General features: G+C 49.4%; 1 protein-coding gene across 2 annotated transcripts in view; it reads left to right on the top strand.

The window, feature by feature from the left end:
- SSB (small RNA binding exonuclease protection factor La) overlaps positions 1–22,776 on the top strand; it is a 76,387-nt gene that overhangs the window by 38,444 nt on the left and 15,167 nt on the right. For both annotated transcript variants that reach the window (XM_078681596.1, XM_078681595.1), the window contains exons 7-9: positions 7,219–7,290; positions 7,374–7,416; positions 15,835–15,975. In XM_078681596.1, the coding sequence (XP_078537722.1) occupies positions 7,219–7,290; positions 7,374–7,416; positions 15,835–15,975 (256 nt within the window). The remainder of the gene's footprint in view (positions 1–7,218; positions 7,291–7,373; positions 7,417–15,834; positions 15,976–22,776) is intronic.

Here is a 22,776-nt window from a genome sequence, read left to right as displayed (position 1 = left end):
CACCAGCTGCTGCAGGTGCTCCCCGCCTTCTGCCTCTCTGCCCCGGCTCAGCCGCGTGACCACGCCCCCTTACATCGAGCGGCGTGGTCTCTGCCAGCTTCCCGGCCTGTGTCCCTTCCTGCTGATTGCCATAGTGATCTGTTGTTTGTATTGAGCTGTGTGATATTCGCTGTTTTGTTTCTTCCTTCCCCATTTGTGCCTGCTTTCGCCTTCGTTTTTCTCGTCCCCGTCTCAAACCCTCCCCGCTTCCCGCCTTCACCGCTAGCCCCACCCCTTTTCTTTGTGTACCCTCCCCGCTCCCGCCTCCCAGCTGCTCCGCCCCCCCGCGCACTTGGCCATATATGGCGACCGTGCGACGCAGGTGAGTGTGACCTAATTCTAGGACACCCCCGCGCCGCACGGCCACCAGCTGCTGCAGGTGCTCCCCGCCTTCTGCCTCTCTGCCCCGGCTCAGCCGCGTGACCACGCCCCCTTACATCGAGCGGCGTGGTCTCTGCCAGCTTCCCGGCCTGTGTCCCTTCCTGCTGATTGCCATAGTGATCTGTTGTTTGTATTGAGCTGTGTGATATTCGCTGTTTCGTTTCTTCCTTCCCCATTTGTGCCTGCTTTCGCCCTCGTTTTTCTCGTCCCCGTCTCAAACCCTCCCCGCCTTCACCGCTAGCCCCGCCCCTTTTCTTTGTGTAACCTCCCCGCTCCCGCCTCCCAGCTGCTCCGCCCCCCCGCGCACTTCGCCATATATGGCGACCGTGCGAACGCGCAGCGTTGACGCGCAGCGGGCGCGCCGATTGTGTGCCGAAGGCGCGCCAAAGGTAAGCCAGTCTGCGCCTGGACCGCGCCCAGTGCCAGAACCCCTGGCCCCCACCGACGGAGGCCGACCCGACGAACCTACAACGCCGCCGAACTCCTCGCACTCAACACCAGCGGCATCCCGGTATGCCACCGAGCCACCCCGAAGAACACCCACGGACCCTTCAGCTGCCACGCCTGCAAGTTCACCTGCATCCGGACCTACCCTGCACCAGCAGCCGCCAAGCCAAACACCAGCAGCACCCACCTCAAGTGCATCCTGCTCAACACCCGCTCCGTCCAGACACGCCATCGAACTCTGGAACCTCCTCGACACCACAGCCCCTGACGTCGCCTTCCTCACGGAGACCTGGATGAACGCCTCCTCAGCGCCCGACATCGCCATCCCAGAGGGCTACAAGATCGCCCGGAGGGACCGCACCGCCAACCAGACGGGAGGAGGCATCGCCATCATCCACAGGGACACCATCCGTATAACGACCAACACCGACGACACCCTAACCACTGCCGAACACCTGCACTTCCAGATCCACACCGACCCGAAGACCACCCTCAGAGGCACCCTGCTCTACCGACCCCCGGGACCACGCACACGATTCAGCGAGGACATCGCCGACTTAATCAGCCCGCATGCCCTCCCCTCCGCCGACTACATCCTCCTGGGGGACCTCAACTTCCACCTGGAGAACAACAGCGACCGTAACACCATCACCCTGCTCGACAACCTCGCCAACCTCGGACTCAAACAGCTGGTGTCCACCCCCACCCACCTCGCCGGACACACACTCGACGCCGTGTTCTCGTCCAGCAAAGACATCGCATTCAGCCACGCAACAGGACTCCACTGGACGGACCACAGCTGTGTCCACTTCACCTTCAAAAGAACGACGATCCACCACCACCAGCAACAGGTTGCCCGAAGAAGCTGGAACAAGATCACAGCCGACCAGCTCACCGCCTCCCTGAGCCAGCACCCTCCTGCCGGCTCAACGAACCCCAGCCAGGCCGCCGACAACCTCACGAAGTGGATCAGCAACTGCGCGGACGAACTCGCCCCTCTGAGGACCCCGCCCAGCAGGCCCAGCAGCAGAAAATCCCCATGGTTCACCGACTAACTCAAGAGCTCCAAGAAGAACTGCCGAGCCCTCGAAAGCCTGGAGAAGGGAGCCGACACCGGACAACATGACCACCCTGAAGCTCGCCACCCGGAAACACCACCAACTGATCTGCGCCACCAAGAAAACTGCATACAAGGACCGTCTGGACAACAACGCACACAACTGCAAGGAACTCTTCAACATCGTGAAAGAGCTCTCCAACCCAAACGCTGGAAACAACGACATCACCCCATCGCAAGACCTCTGCAACTCCCTCGCCTCCTACTTGCACAACAAGATCACGGACATACACAACAGCTTCAGCATCCAACCAACGCACGCCACAACCGCAGCAACGACACCCACCACCACCCTCCGCGCCTGGACCCCAATCAGCACCGAAGACACCATCCGCACGATGAACTCCATCCACTCCGGATCTCCAACCGACCCCTGCCCTCATCACGTCTTAAACAAAGCCGACGACGTCATCGCACCCCACCTGCGGGACATTATCAACACCTCCTTCGACACCGCCACCTTCCCTGAGAGCTGGAAGCACGCCGAACTCGGCGCTCTACTCAAGAAACCTACAGCGGACCCCACCGAACTCAAGAATTACCGTCCCATCTCGCTCCTCCCGTTCCCGGCCAAAGTCATCGAAAAGACCGTCAACAAACAGCTGGCCGCCTTCCTCTAGACAAATGGATCCCTCGACCCCTCACAGTCTGGCTTCCGAGCCAACCACAGCACCGAGACCGCCCTCATCGCTGCCACCGATGACATCCGAACCCTGATGGACAACGGAGAAACAGCAGCCCTCATCCTCCTGGACCTCTCCGCGGCATTCAACACTGTCTGCCACCGCACCCTAGTGCAGCGCCTTGGCAACATCGGAATCCAAGAGAAGGCACTGGAATGGATCACCTCCTTCCTCGACGGAAGAACACAGAGTCCGCCTACCACCGTACAAGTCAGAGGCCACCGAAGTCATCTGCGGCGTCCCTCAAGGATCCTCGTTGAGCCCCACCCTCTTCAACGTCTACATGAGCCCCCTCGCGGCCATCGCACGCCAACACAACCTCAACATAATCTCCTACGCCGACGACACCCAACTGATCCTCTCCCTGACCAACGACCCCGCCACCGCCAGAGCCAACCTGCACGAAGGGATGAGAAATGTAGCCGAGTGGATGTCAACCAGCCGCCTGAAACTGAACTCGGACAAGACGGAGGTCCTCATCCTGGGCTCCTCGCCCTCTGCCTGGGACGACTCCTGGTGGCCCCCCGCCCTGGGCACCGCACCCAAACCGACGGACCACGCACGCAACCTGGGCTTCATCCTGGACTCCTCCCTCTCCATGACCAGACAAGTCAACGCCGTCTCCTCGTCATGCTTCAACATCCTGCACATGCTACGGAAGATCTTCTGGTGGATCCCCACCGAGACCAGGAAGACTGTCACCCAGGCCCTCGTCACCAGCCGACTGGACTACGGCAACGCCCTCTACGCCGGAACCACTGCCAAGCTCCAGAAGAGACTCCAGCGGATCCAGAACGCCTCAGCCAGACTCATCCTCGACATCCCACGAAACAGCCACATCTCCAGGCACCTGAGACCTGCACTGGCTCCTCGTCAACAAAAGAATAACCTTCCGCCTCCTCACCCACGCACACAAAGCCCTACACGACCAAGGCCCTAGCTACCTCAACAACCGAATCAACTTCTACGCTCCCAAGCGCCACCTCAGATCAACCAGCCACGCCCTCGCCGCCGTCCCCCGCATCCGAAGAGCGACAACAGGAGGAAGGTCCTTCTCCTACCTGGCCGCCAAGACCTGGAACTCCCTCCCGACCGACCTACGCCTGACCCAAGACCACCTCTCCTTCAGGAAGAAGCTCAAGACCTGGCTGTTCGAGCAGTAAAGGCACCCCCCCCTCCTAGCGCCTTGAGACCCTACGGGTGAGTAGTGCGCTCTATAAATGTATTGATTGATTGATTGCTGAGCTGCCCTGGTCCACCGATTCATGTACGGTTTTTGGCAACTTCAGGTGCTGTCTCTGTGCTATATCCCGTTCTAAATCCAGATTGTGAATCATGGAAACAATTGTTAGATTAAAGGAGTTCAGAAAGTTGTTTCTAAACTTCCTTTTCCAGAATGTTTGCAGGAGCCGGCAGTAGAGCAATGGGCCTAAAATTGTTGTTCTGCTGGGTCCGCATCAGGTTTCTTAAGTATAGGTAGTAGGTTGGCCTGTTTCGAGGCATCTGAGTAGATACCACTTGTAAGGGAGGAGTTCCAGATCTGGTTCAGGGGCAAATTGAGACAAGGGGCAAGCAGTTAAAAAATACGAGCCGTAGATCTCTATTTACAATTGTACAACTCCTTTAAAGACTCCTCAGGTGGCAGTGGGCAGAATTCAGACCAGGTGCCCTGAAGTTCCGAGGTTGGATTTTGCACAAGGGAGGACGTTGAGGGTGAAAAAGCGGAGTAGATCATTTGGATTGAAAAAAGTCCAATCTGTCATCAGAGGGTAGGACCGGGCATAACTGTGCTGTCTAGAGCAGTGGGATTAGTAAAGCATTGGACAATTTTAAATAACTCTCTAACACAGTTGTACGATAGTTTAATTTGTTTAGAGAAGTAGTCCCTCATAGTGCTGCGCTAAAGCTTATTGAAGTTTTTCAATGCCTCTCTGTAGGAGCATTTAGCGACGGGATCCTAGCATTTTCTCCAGGAATGTTTAAGTTTCTTGCATAGGCTTTTCTCCGCTCGTAATTCTGTGGAGAACCAAGGGGCTGAGGATTTTTTCCTAGAAGAGGTCACTGACCTGAGTGCTACACAAACAAATGATGGACGGAATGATGAATAAATCATACATTCTCCCCAAGTCAAGTGATCTGGGCTAATCCATTGTTTTGCTCACCATGCCACCCATCCATATGCAAATCAGTCTTGATCCCTGTGCCTCATGGGAACAGGCCAGACTGATCTATGAACAATGGATTTAACAGAGCTCTCTTGACTGGGGGTGAATGTATGATCTATTCAGCATTCCGTCATTTATTTGCGTAGCACTTTACACCCTAAGTGGGATGGGCATGCCCAGACGTGGGTCCCTTGCTCACTGTGCCACTGGATTCGAGCTAGCCCGGCTGATAAAGGGTGACACACCCCGAAACCGGTCCCAGGATGCTTGTTTCAGGCCCAGGGAGGACCTGGCTTGGCTGTTCGGTCTGGACTGTTCCCATGAGGCACAGGTTAAGACTGATTTGCATATGGCTAGGTCTAAACTGGGGTGTCATGGTGAGCAAAAGAACAATGGATTTAACCCAGATCTCTTGACTGGGGGTGAATGTATGATTTATTCAGCTTTCCGTTCACCATTTGTTTGCATAGCACTGACCTGAGTGGGGCCACACTGTCTAAGGCAGAGGTGAACCAGCAATTGAAGCTGGATACATCACTACTTGGGTCACCCGGAAACTAGGGGGGTGGGAGCATTTTGGAGCACAGATCCCATAGTTTCTAGAGTGACCTTCCTCCAGTTTCTCCTATTGTCAGAGATTGACCTGGAGCTACACCGTATGGCTTAAAGTCTGAGGATGGACAGAACTAATAAATGGACTGACCAGGTCTGGTAGCAGGGCCTCTTTAAAGTTATGATCATTAGAGAAAAGAAGGTCCAGCATATGGCCCGCCCTATGAGTAAGAGCAGTCACACTTTGCGTCAGGGTTAAACCCTCAAGGGCTTCTGCCAGCTGAGAAGCATTGGAGCATCAATGTGCTGTTTTTTTTAGAGGAGATCTTCAAGCAATCCCTCATAACAGCCACACCACCTCCTTTCTTGGTGCCACCCCAATTGGCACAAGTCATCCAAAAACCGTCTGGTACCGCCAGCATTAGGTTGGGTTTGGAGCCCTCCTTCAGCCAGGTTTCTGTTGGAAACATGAGATCTCAGGCGTTCGACTCCAGAGCAAACCAGATGTCCTCTGAGTGTTTAGGGAGGGATCTACAGTTGATCAAGCAAGCCTTAATATTGGTGCTAATAGCCAAACAGTGTTCCATAGGGGGCATTAGTGTGGTCGAACTGCCATTCGTCTTCCCTTTGTTGACCACCAGTGTAAAGAAACAGGAGTTACAACAGTACTAATGGCTGTTCGTCCTTCTTGGCCTTACCTGAGGAGGCTGATATATTAATGTTTAAAAGTTGATCTCTGGACCTGGCAAAATTGGTTGAAGTAGAAAAACGGGCAGCACATTAAGTAAAGGCTCAGGTCGGCTGGCCGACAACCAGACCTCCGACCTTCAAGATGGCACCCACGCAATGTCCTGACGGGGAGAAATGGCTTCCAAGTGAGGCCAGTGAAAGCCCTTTCTAATACTATCTCGCGTACGTTTTTTAAAAGTTAAGTCGCCAATACAACTTAAGTGTCCACGCTCCTGCGCTCTGCAATAAGCAGCAGTGCAAGAGCCTCACTCACGCAACAGTAAAGGCATACAAACGATTAAAACAAGTTTAAAAAGCAAGGTAGAAACTAGTCAGTTTATACAGGCAAGCAATGTTGGGTGAAAAGCTCCTACTGCATTTTTTTTCCAGACCTGAGCCCAGGCACTTGAGCCAGGATGTGTGAACTGGTTGAGATCAAAAAGCATTTGGTGGCACAGGGTTCACAGCGTTGCGTGTTTTCTTGTGATATCTGTTGTATTAACTTTTTAGAGAAGTTCAGTCTATGTTGCAACTGTTGGTGGTCAGTGAAGATTTAAACCTAACGATCGTGTTTCTGCAGAACCCAACCATAACCAGCTTTAGATGGCACTGTTTTTTTTTTTTTCTTTAAATTCTATTTTTGTCCTGGTTTATGTGGTTCGAATTGTATGTTACTTTAGTAAACTGCTGTGTTGGTTAACAGGGCCCTGTGTGCTTGTGCAGGCTTATTTAAGAGAATCTTTTAAAGGATTTGTGGCGAGGTTTTAAATAACGTAGTTTGTGACTTGTGCAGTATTTAAGAAGGAACTGCCATAATCCTTTTTCAAACTCTTAATATAGCTCCTTTCTAGTAACAGAAGGGACCAAGGAAAAAAGGTCAAAAGCAACAGTAATCTTAAAAACAGTTTGAATAGGAACAGTTCTCTGTCCAACATAAATTAGAGCGAAATTGCTTTCCTCAAACAAGTTAGCTTTCTATGAAAACAGAACTGGTGATCATAGTATGTTAAACTTGTTTTAAAACAAATGCTTTCCTTGGCCTGTCGCTGCTGAATTATCACGTGTGCTTGTCCAAATGTGCTTTTTTTTTTTCTTCTCTTTTAAGAGACAATTACTTCACTAAGAAGAATGAAGAAAGGAAGCAACATCGAGCAGAAGCTAAAACAAAGTCGAAACAGTAAGTAGAAATTGCCTCACTGATAGCTTGTAACCACCTTTGATCTCGATTATTTACTGAAGTCGGTATGCATCCTTTTACAGAGCGAAGGAAGAAACACAGAAAAAAGCAGAAGAGGATGAAATGGTAGGTACATTGTAACAAACAGCAATTGATAATGTGACGATCCATTCGATCTCTTCCTGATCGGGTCCTTTTGGGGTAGGGCAAAATTCCCACTTGCAAGACTTACAGTAAAACAAGAGTGGGTTGGGAGAGACTTTTGGAATCTAAGCACTCGCTATTCCTGTACTCTGCATATCACTGCCAGCACAAGTTAAGATTTATTTTGTGTTTAGAGGGAGGCCTTACTAGATCGGATGGAAGTTCTGAGCTCACTCAGTAAGTGGATACAACCCTGTGCTACATTCCACCACTGTACTGGAACCTGGCTCTGGACAACCAACATACATTAAGTAAAAAGCCTCATGCATGTCCGACTGGAGAGGGTAATTCATTCACTCGGGATCTAAGCAGGTGGCTAGTGTCTGTTGGGGTGATGTGGGGAGGGGGAAGTTAGAGTGGGCGAAGGAAGTTAAGGTAGGATGTGGCATGCAGAAGGTAGCATTGTGGGTTCCCACTCCCTCACTGTATTTTATCTTTTTCGACAGATATTTTATAGTAGGCAGGGGCTGGGAAACTGGTCCATGCTGCAATATAGCCCATTTCTCAAAGTGCTTTTTATCGGCCCGAGTCCTTCAATAGTAAAATGGAGTCTGTCTCCACATTAAAATAACTGTTTGGGAGTGCTCTAAACCACATGTTTAGACCAGATGGGAGAGACTCCTGCATCCAGTGAATTACATGAACGTGATTTGGCAACACACTTCACCAAAGTGGAAAGCTATTCTGACTTGAGCCAAATTGACTCTTTTTCGATAGTTACTTAAGTGGGGTTTGCATCGAGGATTCCTGATGAAGGGGATGGGAGGTGGTAGGGGTCCAAGATGACACCCTGATAAGTGGAACTTTGCCTGGCTCGGTTGTATCTTAAATTATAAAAAATTCAGATGGCAACATCTGTCACTAATCCCTTAACAGTTGGTTAAATGCCACAGGACTAAAAGGAAGATACTCCATTGGCAGTAGCTTTGAAGTACGGTCTACCCACGTTATCTGCTGATGTGATCGTGGCTGAAGCTGGCAGCCGAACGGTGCTTTAGAGTAGCAGGCTGGTGGTCTAGCGCTATCACATTTGTCTAGTTTGTTTGCCATTCTGTTCTGGAGTTGAACAACTCAAAGATTTTTGGTGAGCTAGCACTTTTAAGTGTTTCAAAACCAGTTCGCCAGAAGTCCAATACTTCAAAGCTTCCCTGAACAGGACTAATGATTGACTCCCCAGGTAATCCAATTAGAGGTGTTTGGTTTCTTTTTGGGTTTTTTACTTCGCATATACCCTTTCAACAGGATTAGCAGTCACCATATGAAGTACCTTCATAATATCTGTTCTCTGGGTGCCGTCTTTAAAACTGCTACCAGTTCCTGTCTATGTATTGGGTATGATCGGGCAAACCAATATTGCTTTCACTACTGGGAAAGAGTTTAAATCCGTCTTCAGTAACTAAACCCCCAAGCATTTCCAAATGTACTGAGAAGCATTACAACCTTAAATGGTGCATCTCATAAAGTATATTACTCAGACTCTTACAACCAGCATACTGAGGAAATGTATTTTTTTTTTTCCTGTGCAGCTAAGCTACTTTTCCATCTGGTATCCAAAGGTCATCAGTTTCACAACTTAGTGGATGGTTTGTTAAGTTTTAGAATTGTCTTAAAAACAAAAAGACTTCACCCTGTACATGAATGCACTAGCCACTTATCATAACTATCCACAGAGCAGGTGCCCATAACCTATGTTGGACGTTTCTAAACTATCAAGGGATTCTTAGAACGTAAGCTTTGGAAGCTGAATCTGCACTATAATGTACATATTCTTAGAGACACAAATTAAAGACCTGCAGATTAAAACAACATTTGCAACATAACCAACACAATGTTATGATTGGGAGCCTACTTAAGTGTGACTAAAACGATGGTGTTGTCTGTGTGTGGAGAGGATTGGTGTATAAAACATGAATGGACCTGAAACATTTTCAGAAGTGTGGGGTGCAGAAACGAATTTTGTGTTTGTATTTTTTTGCTGGGGCCAGTTGGCTAAATGTTGCTGGAGCTTTACAGTTAGGTTATACAATCTGTTGCCCCTTCCTGTGCTTGCTTCAATATGCATTTGATTAGTTTATTCTTTACGGAACCCTCATAAAATATAGGAGTTTTTGTGGTTGTAGCCTGAAGCCGTGGGGATAAATACAAATGTAATGCAGTACCCTTGGAGACTTCCCTCAAGAATAGTAGACTGCAAGACCCCCGGTTGAGGAACCTAACGACCGGCTAGCGTCAGAGGGACACTCCGGGTCTGCGGAAGCCACCCTCGCCTCTCCCAGGCGTGGTGGGGTGCAGAAGGAGGCCAACGGGCTCAGTGGTGGGCGCCAGATACCACGCACGGCCATGAGAAACAAGAAGCCCACAGTGACCCAAACCAACACTATGGACAACTACACGGCGGAGCAGGGAGGGGGAGCCGGGTCCCACGCCGGGGCCACGGAGGAGCCCCGTGAGCCGTCCCTGTCCTCCATTATGCAGGCCATACAATCGCTGGGCACTACGATGGAGTAAAAAATTGATAAAATGTCTATCGAACTGATGCTCCAACGGGCGGACCTGAACAAGACATCGGAGAAAGCCACTCAGAACGCCGCCACCATTACGGAACTGTGTGGTGCTACCAAGCAGTTACAACAACAGGTCCAACAGCTAACACACCAACAGAAACAGATGGCGGCGCGGCTGGAGGACCAGGAAGGAAGGGCCCGAAGGAACAACCTGTGGAAGGGGCCAGCGTGGAACTGTTCCTGGAGGATCTTATTCTAAATCGCCTGCGACCAAAAACACTGTCCAAATTTTTCATGGTGGAGCGGGCACACAGGGCACCGATCCCGCCGCGCACCATCATCGCCCGGATTCTCAATTATAGGGACAGGGATGCAATCCTGCAGGCCGCTCTGCAACATGGGGACCTTCGGATGGACAACGCCACAATACGCTTCTTCCCAGACTTCACACTCAAGGTCCAGCAGGAGCGCCGTTCCTTTGACGCCGTCAAGAGAACTTCGAGAACGCGGAGTCAAGTATATGAGGATCTTCCCGGCGCGGCTCAAGGTCTTGGCAGAAGGGAAATCCTTCTTCTTCACAGCCCCGGAGGAGGTGCATGCTTCGCTTGAAGAGCGAGGCCAGCAGCGGAGGGGCCCGGAGCGTGGGAGAAGTTGGAGGAGCGCAGCGCCCCAGTCATCTGTGGGGTCGGTGGGGGGTGCAGGACAACGACAAGGGAGCCCGCAACCAGAGAACAGGAGGACCCGCAGCCTTTCGGTGTCCCCGGACCTGGCGTGACACAATGGACCACATCGGTTGGGACTGGCTGGAATTCATAGTCGCGTAACGTAGTTGGGGGGGGGGGGGGGGGCTGTTGATACTGGCCATACGAGGCCATGGAGGGTCTCAGAATGGTTTGGGAATCCTGTGTGGGACAGACTTGAAGGCCCTGAATAACATAGTTTGCTGTTAACCAGTTATACCACGGGGGCGAAGGGCCCCGGATGAGTCTCCTGTGAGTACACTGTCATAGCGGGACACTGCTCCAGAATAGGACGACGGGCGGAGTAGACGAGGAATTGGCATGGGGGGGTCGGATGGGAGAACCGGATGCTGGACTTGGTCGCACCACTAGCCCCTGAGTTTTTCGTTTAAGGGCTACAGGCGCTCTGCTTGTTGGGGATGTCTGGCACGTTTGGCTGAGGTAGCGGAGTAGCGGAATAGCAGGGTGGGGGGATGAGGCGGGGGGGGGGGTTTGTTCTAGTCCCTACTGTTTGTTTTGCTATTATGATTGCTCTGACTCCATTGACACAATCAGCGGGCGGATGGGAGGGGGGAGGTGGTGAGATTAGGTTCCTACTCCCTATAATTGACAGGACGAATGGCTGGACTACACACGACACGGACACAACACATTGAAATAGTGTCCTGGAATGTGAATGGCCTGCAAAACAAAATCAAACGCACCGTGGTGTATCAATATCTCCGTAGGCACGCCCCTGATGTCTTACTCCTACAGGAGACACATCTGTTAGGGAACCATTGCAAGGCCCTGGACAGATTTGGATATACCTTACGTGCCCACTCTGGCTTTACTACGGGCTCGGTGGGGGGGGGGGGGGTAGGGATCCTTGTCAAAAACTCCCTACCACTGGTCCTGGGACGGTGTTGGTTGGATCCCTTGGGTCACTATGTAGCGATGTCTGTACAGTGGGAGGGCTGTACTCTGAACCTATGTTTCCTTTACATTTCCCCCAAAGCTCCACACGGCTACCCTCCCCGATATTGTAAAGTTAATGTTGGAAATGCCCATGGGGACACTGATCCTGGGAGGGGACATGAACGACGTGATGGCCAGGGAGCTGGACAGACTGCCACCCCCACTGGGTAGAGGAGGGGCGAACCACCTAAGGGACTTTGCGCAGGCACTGGGTCTGGTGGATCTATGGAGGACACACAACCCGCAGGCTACACAATACACACATGTCTCTGCGGCCCATGGCTCGTCTTCAAGGATCGATTACATATTCACAAGGGCAGACTGCGTGAACCTCTTTAGGGATGGACATCTAAAAGCTAGAGGGATCTCTGACCATTCACCGGTGGGGGTTCAGATGGTGGGCCCCAGGCGAAATTGCAGTGTCTCCCCTCGGCTTGATGCCTTTTTATTTAAGGACAGGGAATTTCAGGAGTGGTTCCGAGAGAGGGTGGATCATTACTTTGAGGACAACGTGGGGTCTGTGAGCTCCCCGGGGTAGTATGGGAAGCGTACAAGACAGTGGCCAGGGATTTGGTACAGGCCGAGGTTGGGAGGCTGCGTAAAGGAAAACATGCGCAGGTGGAAAAACTGGAAGTGGAGCTTCACGCTCTGGAGGATAGGACAGGGCTTACTCAAGAACAGGACAGGCAGCATACAGCACACCTCCTAAGGTAGGAGTTAAGGGACGTACTGACGGAACAGGCACAGGCACACGCACTAGCCACCCAGAGGCGGGTGTATGATTTGGGAGACCAGGCAAATAGAATGATCGCCTGGCTGGAAAAAAGGGACCAGGAGCGAAGTTGGGTATCTGGAATAGAGTGGCCGGACGGGTCGGTCAGCACCACTAGTGTGGCGATTGCGGAGGAATTTGTGCGCTACTATGAGGAGGTCTACCGATCTCAAACGACTAGAGAGTGAGTGTAGTGATTTCCTAGCCCCCTTACAGCTGCCCCTACTGGAGTCAGCGGACGGACATTCTAGATGCGGAAATCATGGTCAAAGAAGTGGAGGAGGCCATGGGCGACTTACAGACTGGTATGGCTCAACGGGTTCCCGGCGGAGGCGTTTGGGTGCGTAGCGAATCGCACGGCACCGCATATGTGCAATATGTTTCACGAGGCGCGGGATACTGGGCAATTTACGGCTGGCAACGATCGTAGTGATCCATAAGGCCGGTAAACCGCACGGGAAATGCAGCTCCTACAGACCTATATCCCTCAACTATGAGACGAAGGTCCTTGGGAAGATTCTGGCCACACGCCTGGGTGCGGTGATCCAAACGTTGGTCCATCCGGACCAGTCTGGCTTTATGCCCCATAGAAGCACACGACTCGACCTCCTCCGCCTGTTTGGGGGTCCTGCAGGCTGTCACTAGGCGACAGGGAGTGCCGGCGGCGCTGCTCTCCCTTGACGCCTGTATGGCTTTCGATAGTATAGAATGGAGTTACCTATATGCAGCGTTGAAGAAGCTAGGATTTGGTGCCAACTTCTGTGCCTGGGTGAAGCTCCTATATAGAGAGCCCCTGGCGAGAGTCCGGGTTAACGGGGCTATGTCGCGAGAATTCCAACTGGGACGCGGCACGAGACAGGGCTGTCCCCTTTCCCCTACTCTCTTTGCCCTAGCACTGGAGCCACTGGCGCATTGGGTATGTACGGACCATGGGGTGTGGGGTATAGACCTGGGGGGCGGCTGGGAGGAACGCATATCGTTATATGCCGATGACATTTTGCTGTATGCCCAGAGACCGTCTGAATCCATACAAAGGCTGATGGTCATGCTACGCACGTTTGGGGAATATTCCGGATAGCTCATCAATTGGCGTAAGTCCCTGGGCTATGTTCTGGCGGGGCCCCAGCCTCAACTTGTGGCAGACTGCGAGGGCCTAATCTGGCGTACAGAGTTCCGATACTTGGGTATCTGGGTCACTCCATCTGACACCGAATTCTTCCGTTTGAACGTGCAGACACAGCTTGACCGCCTTCACAGTGACGTAATGCACTGGAGGGCTCTCCCTAATGGGCCGTGCCGTCCTATTCAAGATGATGGCCCTGCCCCGCTTGCTTTATGCACTGCAGAGCTCGCCCTTCCCGGTCCCGGAGCACGTATTCAAAACTGTAGAAGCAGAGCAATGCTCATTGTGGAGTGGAGGGTGCCCGAGAATAGTGCTTAAACTACAACAGGAGTGTTCGAGGGAGGGCTGGTGGTGCCCGGCATTAGTCTCTACTATTTGACAACACAGTTAGTAAATATAAATGGTTGAGTGTTTGCCCCACAAGAGGAACCCGCGGACCGTATGGCACTGGGGGAGGACTCCTATTTGGCGGCATTATATTCTAAAACCAGACGAAACCAGACCCTGCCTCCTCAGACAGCGGTGGAGGTGGCGGTATGGAAGCGGGCAACCAAGTCACTGGGATGGGAGGCGAAACTTACGGATTGTACACCTTTGTGGAAAGGCGACTTCCTTCGGGAGGTTGCAAAGCTGCGAGATCTGCGTCAATGGAGCCTAATCGGCATAGACAACTGGGGGATGTCTGGAAGAGGGGACAACTGATGGATTTTGCGAGTCTACAGACTGAGTTCCGCATGGGTGATGGGGAATTTCTGCATTACCAACAGCTCAAACATGCCATACACGCACACCTGCCGCAGAGGGAACAGTTACCTGAGTATGCTCCACTTGAGGATAGGCTGCTGCTAGACCCTATGATTGATAAGGCTATCTCCCTTACCTATAAAAAGCTTGTTAATAACCTCCCGCACACACTGGGACCGTTGACAGAAAAATGGGAGTCTGATCTGGGCATGCTAGAAGATGATGACTGGAACGAAGCTCTGCAGTGCCCTAGGGAGGTTGCGATCAGGGCTAGATTCAGACTGGTCCAGCTGCGCGTTCTCCATAGTTCCTACACACCAAGAACGGTGCAACATAAGATGGGGTTTGCAACTTCACACTTCTGCGTAAGGGCCTGCGGGGAGGAGGGCACCTTTTTCACATCTTATGGGACTGCCCCAAAATCCGCACGTACTGGGTCCAGCTGCGGGGGATTATGGAGGAAGTAATTGGGGCTGAGGTTCCGCTAGAGGCCTGCTGGCACATTCTGGGAGTGACAGGGGAGGTTACCTGGCCCAAGGAGGACAAGATATGGCTAGCACTTGCCAGTATGGTGGCAAAAAGGAACATAGCACGACTCTGGGAGAGTGACCTGTCACCAACGGTGGAAGAATGGGAGAGGGACTTGGACTGGTGCCAAAGGGCAGAGAAAGTTATTTACAATAGCAGGGGTTGTCCCAAAAAAATGGGAGAAGATATGGTTGGCATGGAGATGATACAGGGGGGGAGTGGTTGAGTACCCCCAATGGTTCACCACTGGGATGAGTTAGGCCCTATAGGACCTCATCCTCTGACCGACCCGCTCAGTGAGCACATACTGCACCCTGCTGTTCGAGGGACTGCTTGTCCACTGTTGCAAGAGGGATTGGCCATGAAGCGGGGGGGGCGTGGCGTAGGGGGGAGGGCAAATGGGCGGAGAGGGTAGGGGAGCTTAAGCGTAGAACGTTGAATTTTGTACGGGGTGCACCCTGGGGATAGGCTTACATGGATCTTGCCAACGGATTTGTACATTTGTGGTTTTGTCACTGTACCAATGCACTTTCACTGCTATCTGATGTGTCTTTTAATGGAGCAGTTATGTTCAATAAAGATTTTTTTTTTTAAAAGAATAGTAGACTGGACGGTCCCAAGCCGGCAACTGTATTGCACTTACTTAAACGTGTAGTAAAGTCCTCATTTGAACACCTATATTTAGAGTACAGCACTGATCCGTTGGAAGGCATTTGGAAACCATGTGGTACAGAGCATTACACCAACAATCTCCTTGTGTAACTTTTATTCATGAAACTTAATCACAAGAGGATTACAGTATGCAGTAGCATTTCATTTGGGACTGGATGTGAAGGAAAAATATTTTTACAACATGCAGATTAGAAGGAATGTCAAACCCATGCTAAACAAAAGGTCAGTCACTCTGACAGCACAATAAAGTTTGCCTAATCCTTCATACAATTTTAAACATTGTCACTGTTTTGTTTTAAGAAATCTTTAGATGAAAAGATTGGATGCTTGCTAACCTTTTCTGGTGATCTGGATGAGCAAACGTCTAGAGAAGATCTTCATTCAGTCTTTGCAACTTTTGGGGAGATTAAATGGATAGACTTCAGCAGGGGTGCAAAGGAGGTAAGGCAATTTTATATAAGCAATACTTTTTTGTTTACAAGCTGCTTCCTCTCTAGACATAAGCTATATCAGTTTACCGTGGTTGAATCATAACTCAAATAAGTAAATGAAAGCTGTGCAACCAGACCTCTTAAATTGTTAAAATAGTTAAGAACAATTTGGGGATTGGTTGTGAAGATAAGTTTTAAATTACTTCAGAGAACGGCTTTTGTAAGCGAACAGGTCTTACCTTTTATTTAAATGAAACGTGAAAAGTGTTGTATTCAGTTAACCATACAAAACTTATTTGCTCTCAGTAATTGTTCTAGGTAAAGTAGTTTAGTTAGAATGTTTTTTACTTTTTCTCTAGACCAGCCAGAACGTACAAAACTGGTCTTGGTGAGTGATGTTCCAGAATGGTGTTTACTTAAATATAAGCTTTTGAAAATGTCAGTTTGTAGCATTTGCTGTTGTATATCACATGCTGTGCACACATTTTTCATCTACTGTTGGGTACAGGATTTGCAACTTGTTTTCTTTGAAGCAGAGGTTTGCAGGGGACTCGTGATAACTCCCTGAAACCCACAGTGCACCAGGACAAAGGTTCACCTTGGATTGTTCCCTCCCCCCTACATTCTGGTTAAGGCTTATATCCACCATTTTTTCAGCATAGACCTAGGTGAATCGCAACCCACAACTCATGAAGACATTCCAATGGTCGGACCCAACATTCGGTCCGCAACCTGACTTCCACTGGACCATGAATCGGCAAATTTAACCCCTGTTTTTATTTGTTATAAAAAGCACCAAAAGGAAATTGTGGGTGCATTATAGAATGCAGTGCCTATATTCTGCCTGTAGGGAAGTGCCCTTTTTGACATGGTCATCCCCACTTTTTACCTGGTACATCATGTGATTTCGACTAACAGTGCCCTGGGTAGGTTCCTGCTAACCAGGTCACCAGGGCCAGAGCTCTTTCCCAAAACTGTACAATTGTTCACCCAATTGAAAAAAACTTTAGCACCCTCTGTAAGTCCCTAGCAAAGGGTACCCTGGTACCGAAGGCCTGATGTGCTAAAGAGGGTCCTCAAAGCTGCAGCACAAATTGTGCCAACCTAACGGACCCTTCACCAAGCACATGCATGACTTCCATTGCAGGCTATGTGTGTTGGTGCAGACTAAAGTGTGAACTCAACATGTCCTCCATCCCTGTGTGCAATGTTACCTCCCACTGCATATGTTATTTGCAAGTCACCCCTACAGCAGGCATGACTGCCCTAAGGCAGGGTGCTTGATATTATATGTGAGGGCCTACCTGCAATACCAGCTATGCTGGTCAGTTTGATTACCGCCAGTGCAATCTAACAGAGAAGCCATTTAAAAACCTGCTGGACAGTGGTAAACACGAGTTCCCCAGCTACTTGATGACTTTGTAGAAAATAGATATTTAGTATCACACCTCATATTGATGAACCCACACGGATTCCAGTGTTACATTTTTCAATACGTACACCCAAAGGGCTCCTCGGGTGCCGCCTGAAACTAACAACTGCTGGTAGACTGACTGGTTTTAGCCAGCCTGACACCGGAGACTAATTTGTGACCCCGCAGGGTGAGGACCTTCACTCTCGGGAGGGCAGAAACCAGGCCATCTCTGAAAGGGTTGTCTTCCACCTCCTCCCATGAGAACCTGCAGATTAGTATGTCAAAGCAGGGGACCTTCAAAGCCGCCTCTCCGCCTTTGGTATGCAACTGGTTTTTCTCAGGAAGCCAACCCTCCCTCCTGCGCCACTCCTGGCAGGAGGACAGGTAGGAAAATTAGTTGGATTAGGAGGGGTGCCCAAATTCAGCCTGGACCACCCCTTTAGTGGGGCAGTTGATGTGGACTCCTCTCTTCAGATTCCTCCAGCATGTCATCCAGGGTCCAGGTTATGCCCTCTCCCCAATGGAAGTAGTCCTAGTCATGAGGATGTAGTCTCCCTAAGTGTAAGTAACCCATTTGCTACTTCCTGGCACTCTCAAACACTCAAATTCTGAATTTAGGGGAGCCTCTGGCACCAGAGTGGCAGATCCTGCCAACCTAAGAAACGAGGACACCAAAAAGCTGCAAGAGCAGACTGAGCACCTGGCTTGGCCTGTCTCCAGCTATGGTCAAACTCTGCCAAAGTCAACACACTTCCTGCAGCTAAGTCCAGAAACTTGGGAGGACTGCCTGACTTGGAAAGACTTGAGACCTCCTGTGAACAGCAGACCTGTTCCGAAGAAACTCCAAACAAAAGATTGAGGCCTCCCGAACCGCCAAAACCAGACACCTGAAACAACCACTTCAGACTCCTCTGGCCCGAGTTGACATGAACCAACCAGGTTACCCAGCCCTCCAGAGCTCGAGTCCATTGTGGTTTCAACTCTTCTGGACTCCCCAGTGTTGCCTGCAGCCTCTGCACGCAGGCCCCCTCTACTGCGACTGCTCTGTGAAGAAAAAACAGACACCTAAAGACACCTGCAAAAGTCACCCCTGGGCCTTGGAGAAGAGCACCAAAAGGTACCGACTCTCCTGGAGTCGTGTTATCAATTATTGACCATTGTGTGCATTTTATGAATGTCTTACACTCCTGTGTTTGGCCACACAAACACTACCCACATAATAGAGCACGTTGGGATCGCATAGCAAGCCCCTATCCACAAGTAAAGGAACCCCTAGACTTATTACATTGTAAATCAAATTATTGTTGTATCATAAAGAGCCAGCTTCCTACACTGCCATTCAATCAACTTCACGTGGTATCGAAGATCTCCAACTTACTCAGAGGATCTTCCATCTGTGGTTTGACCTCATTGTCCTTCAGCTTTAGGGGAAGGAACTGCCCTGAGTGAGCCATGCCTGGTATGCTCCAAAAAAAACCTCCGCAGTTGGCACTGCCCACTGCTACTGAGCCACCTTCGCCTTGATGTTATACACTTTTCTTTTTGTGGGAAGTAGAATTGCAGATTCTTTTTCCTGAAGTATGAACACTCTAGTATGCAAGTCAGGTGGATGCATTTGAAACAAATGGGAAGCCCCTTCTGTACTAGATTATACTCTGTTTTTAAAAAAACTTCTTTTTTTAAAGAATAAATTAGTATAAATTTCACGACTCATATGAGAAATGTAGCGCTCCTACTGTAGATTTAGCCTTACTCCATGAAAGCTCCCTCGGTCCTTGTCATGTTGGCTGCTTGGAGATTCAACTTTTAGAACTAGCTTACTGCTCAGTTGTGAAGTCTTCTGCTGACACTTCTTCCGCATGGTTTGAAAAGTTAGGAACAAATGCATATCTTTGTTTTAATCATAAACACTGCTGTGCTCATGCTGAATTTGATACGCTTTTAAAATGGAGAGAAACTCTAAACAAAAGGCCTGGACTATGCTTTACATTTACAATTAGAATCTACTATAGACTCGAGACACTTTTCTCATTCGTAAGTATGGCTTCTGTTGAAAGGTTTTTCGTTTTGGGGGGGTGGGGGGGGGGGTGGGCTTAAGCGCATATATTGCTACTAAATCCGTTTTGTTGTGTCACTTTCCCTGTAAACTGTAAAAACTAAAGTGAACTGGTGTCCTCCTTATGCAGCCAGAGATGGGGGGGGGGGGAAACACAACGTTGTGACATTAGAGCTGCCCAAAGGCTAGACTTCCATCATGCAGAACGGTGAGGGCTTGACACACGGTTCATTTTAACTGTGTTGAACAACATGGGATCTTGCATTCACACTGCTGCCTTATTTCCTATGGCTCCACTGTGGAGGAGGGAGGTTTGTTTACTGATTTTCATTGACAATATCTCGTCTTGACTCAAAAGCATCCTAACCTTCGGTGCCATGGGATCTTAATACGCAAACTGAAAAAAGTATTTTAAAGGCAGTGGACGAGCTGTAAGCATGAAAGTGAAGGAGCTCTATCAATAGAACAGGAACATCTGTGATGCAGACTCTTCTGGTAGCAGCACATAATATTCTAATCAGAAATGTTGTACAAGACCACACTTTTCAGGACAATGGAATGATTGTTTACATATGTAATTTATTTCATCCCAGGTTCATTTTTGTTCCATTTTTCATCTCCATGTATTTGTGTAACAGAGTAAACCAACATACTACACATTGAAGTACAAGTATCAGTTACACTAGTATTAAATGGTGTGGAGTTAACCATTCTTACAAGTGCCAGGAGATGTTTTTTCAAAGTTCCTTTGGACTCTTGTAAATAGGTGTTGGCTCCGATGGTGATTAGATGGAAGTTCAGTATAGGGAGTTCATAACACTTAGCATAACAGTTAGAAGGAAGCTGTGTATGGCAGTTTGGATGAAGTAAGAGTCTGATTTGCTGATTATTTGTTGTAGTTAGGAAGTGTATTGTTGGATATCGTATGTATCCTGGGATGTAACATTATTAACTTTGTAGACCAAAGTTATGTAGGCTAGTTTTTGGTAGGAAACAAGCCAGGATGGCTCGATGGTGAAAAGTAGGTATATGTCTAGGGTGATCGAATAGGGTTAGGATTGCAATCTTAAGGATTTCACCAGTGGGGAGAAATATGGAAAGCCACCTGGGAAAAGGTTGTTGTTCAATCCACTAAATACTAGGCGTTAATTAGTGTTTTGGTTGTGTGGAGCGTTGAGATTCAGTCACAAGGATCTGCTTAAGAGAACACCAAGGTTTCTGGCAGAGGATCATAAAGTCCAGGGTGTCAAGAGAATATTAGACTGATGGAACAATATAGAAAGAGCAGAAGACGACCCATAAGAGGATTGAGGTACTCCAACTGGTAATTAAGAAGGTGGGGAATGATTTGAGTACCAGGTGATGGCAAAACATCTCGGGTAGGAAGAGAACCAATTGATCCCTGAACTAGTGATGGCGAAGGCCATTGGCATCATTTATCAGACTGCCCTATTATCCACTCAAAGGCTGAAGACAAATGACGCATGTGTGAAAAAGTGGCAGTGATAGAGTTGGTTATATGCAACACTGGTTTCTGTGGAGTGGAGAGCATTGGAACCAGATTGAAGGCGATTGGTCAGGATATTGGATTTGAGGTTGCTATGCAGTACTTCATCCTGTAGAAGAAAGTCTCTCACCATTACCACTGATTGTCTGGCTTGGCGGCAGAGCCTCATCAAACCCACCCTGTAGGCCTGCAAGTTGCATATTTCAGACTAATTCTGTGGTATTTTGGTTCAAGGTAGTGTGTAAATATGTGGTGCACACTAGTGTTTAGCAGACACTAGCATGGTTGATGGTGCAGGGACCTCCTGACTGCGCGATGATACATAGCCAGTACTGAGCAATAGAATCCAGGCTGAACACCAAGGCCTGGCTACATGCAGTATTGCTCGTCTCAATCTGCCCTGCCAGATTATGGTTGCTATAATCTGAGGCGGAGTCATCCGTGACATTCTCATAGGGCTCCTCATGGAGTTCATTCTTGCTAAATAACTCTACTCTACATTAAGGGGCATAAATTGATAGCTACATTATTCTCAGAGAGGCAATTAAAGTATTGGTTGGCACGGAAGCATAGCCCCTCTTCTGTCCTTACCCACAAGCTGTTTTTTTTTTAACTTCTGTGAACATTTTTTTTCATACATAAAAACTGAGGAAAAATTTGTAAAACCTGAAAAGCCAGTGTAGAAACTTGTGAGAACAGTTGTTTTCAAAGTTTAAACATTTTTCTGACATTCGTGAGGGTCTTGATGCACAGTACTGAAGGTAAAGTAGCATTTTAGAAACTACCTAACACCAATAATCTGGTAAACTTCAAACCGCAGATTCCTCACCTTGTGAATTTTTGCAGGCGCCAGACTGGATCCGAAAACTTAGCAGCAATTTCCTCATGTCAACAGGAGGCGTCATGCAGCTCAGTGTTTGGTCTGTCCTGCCCCCGGCATGACGTCTGGGACACTATCTGCCCCCACAGCACAGTCTTTCCGTCGGTTCCTTTCTTTCCGTGTCTGTCGACGTGGATGCAGCACTTCTTGAATCCTGTCACATCCTGATAGAGATTTTTCAGTTTTAAGTGTGCAGACATTAAAACTACAGGGCGGAAGCACCTACAATGCTGGTTAAAGATGCCTTGCCTCAAAACACAACTCTGCATTGTGATCGTGCTGCACAAATATGAACAAGGCCATCTGCTACCACAAGGCCAACTCAGGAGGTTGAAAAAGCACGCACTAAGTCAGTTACGACGGTCCTGGTCAAGGACACAACACACTGCTGCTCCAGTGAATAGCCTTCTATGAAGGGTTAAGTTAAGGAAGTCCCAAAAAAGGCATTAAAAACTAATTTTGCAGCGTGAATCTTTCTGGATTCACTATGCTGTGCATATTCCGCAATCTGGTGGTTGGGTCCGGAATCGTAGTCTTCTCTTTTTTTTTTTTTTTTTTTGTCGTCGCCCAGGTGGGCGTCGACGTCCCACCATTTGGGGTGACGTCTGCGTGCTTCCGGCGGAAGCTACCACCCTTGGGCGCCATCTTCAGATTCTTTTTTCCGCCGTTGGGTCTGGATCGTCGCGTGAAGCTCCAGAAGTTTTGGAGGAGAAAATATAGCAAATCTTCAACAGAGAAGACCTGAGAAGATCGGGAGAAGAGGACCTTTAGAGAAGAGACGACGAAAGGAGAGAATTTCGAAATCATCGGCGTCCTTGGAGGAATGCGCACACAGGGGGCCCCCTGAGCGCAGGGATGTACAAGACGCCCTTTAAATTCTGCAAGAACTGCCACCACAAGTTCGCACAGAGAGACCAGCACCCAGTCTGCAACCTCTGCCTGCCTATCGACCAC

This window comes from Lissotriton helveticus, chromosome 3_1, assembly GCF_964261635.1.
Source record: "Lissotriton helveticus chromosome 3_1, aLisHel1.1, whole genome shotgun sequence".
NCBI classification, from domain to species: domain Eukaryota; kingdom Metazoa; phylum Chordata; class Amphibia; order Caudata; family Salamandridae; genus Lissotriton; species Lissotriton helveticus.
Note: the sequence above shows the minus strand (reverse complement) of the source record. Positions and strands in the feature narration are given on the sequence as shown.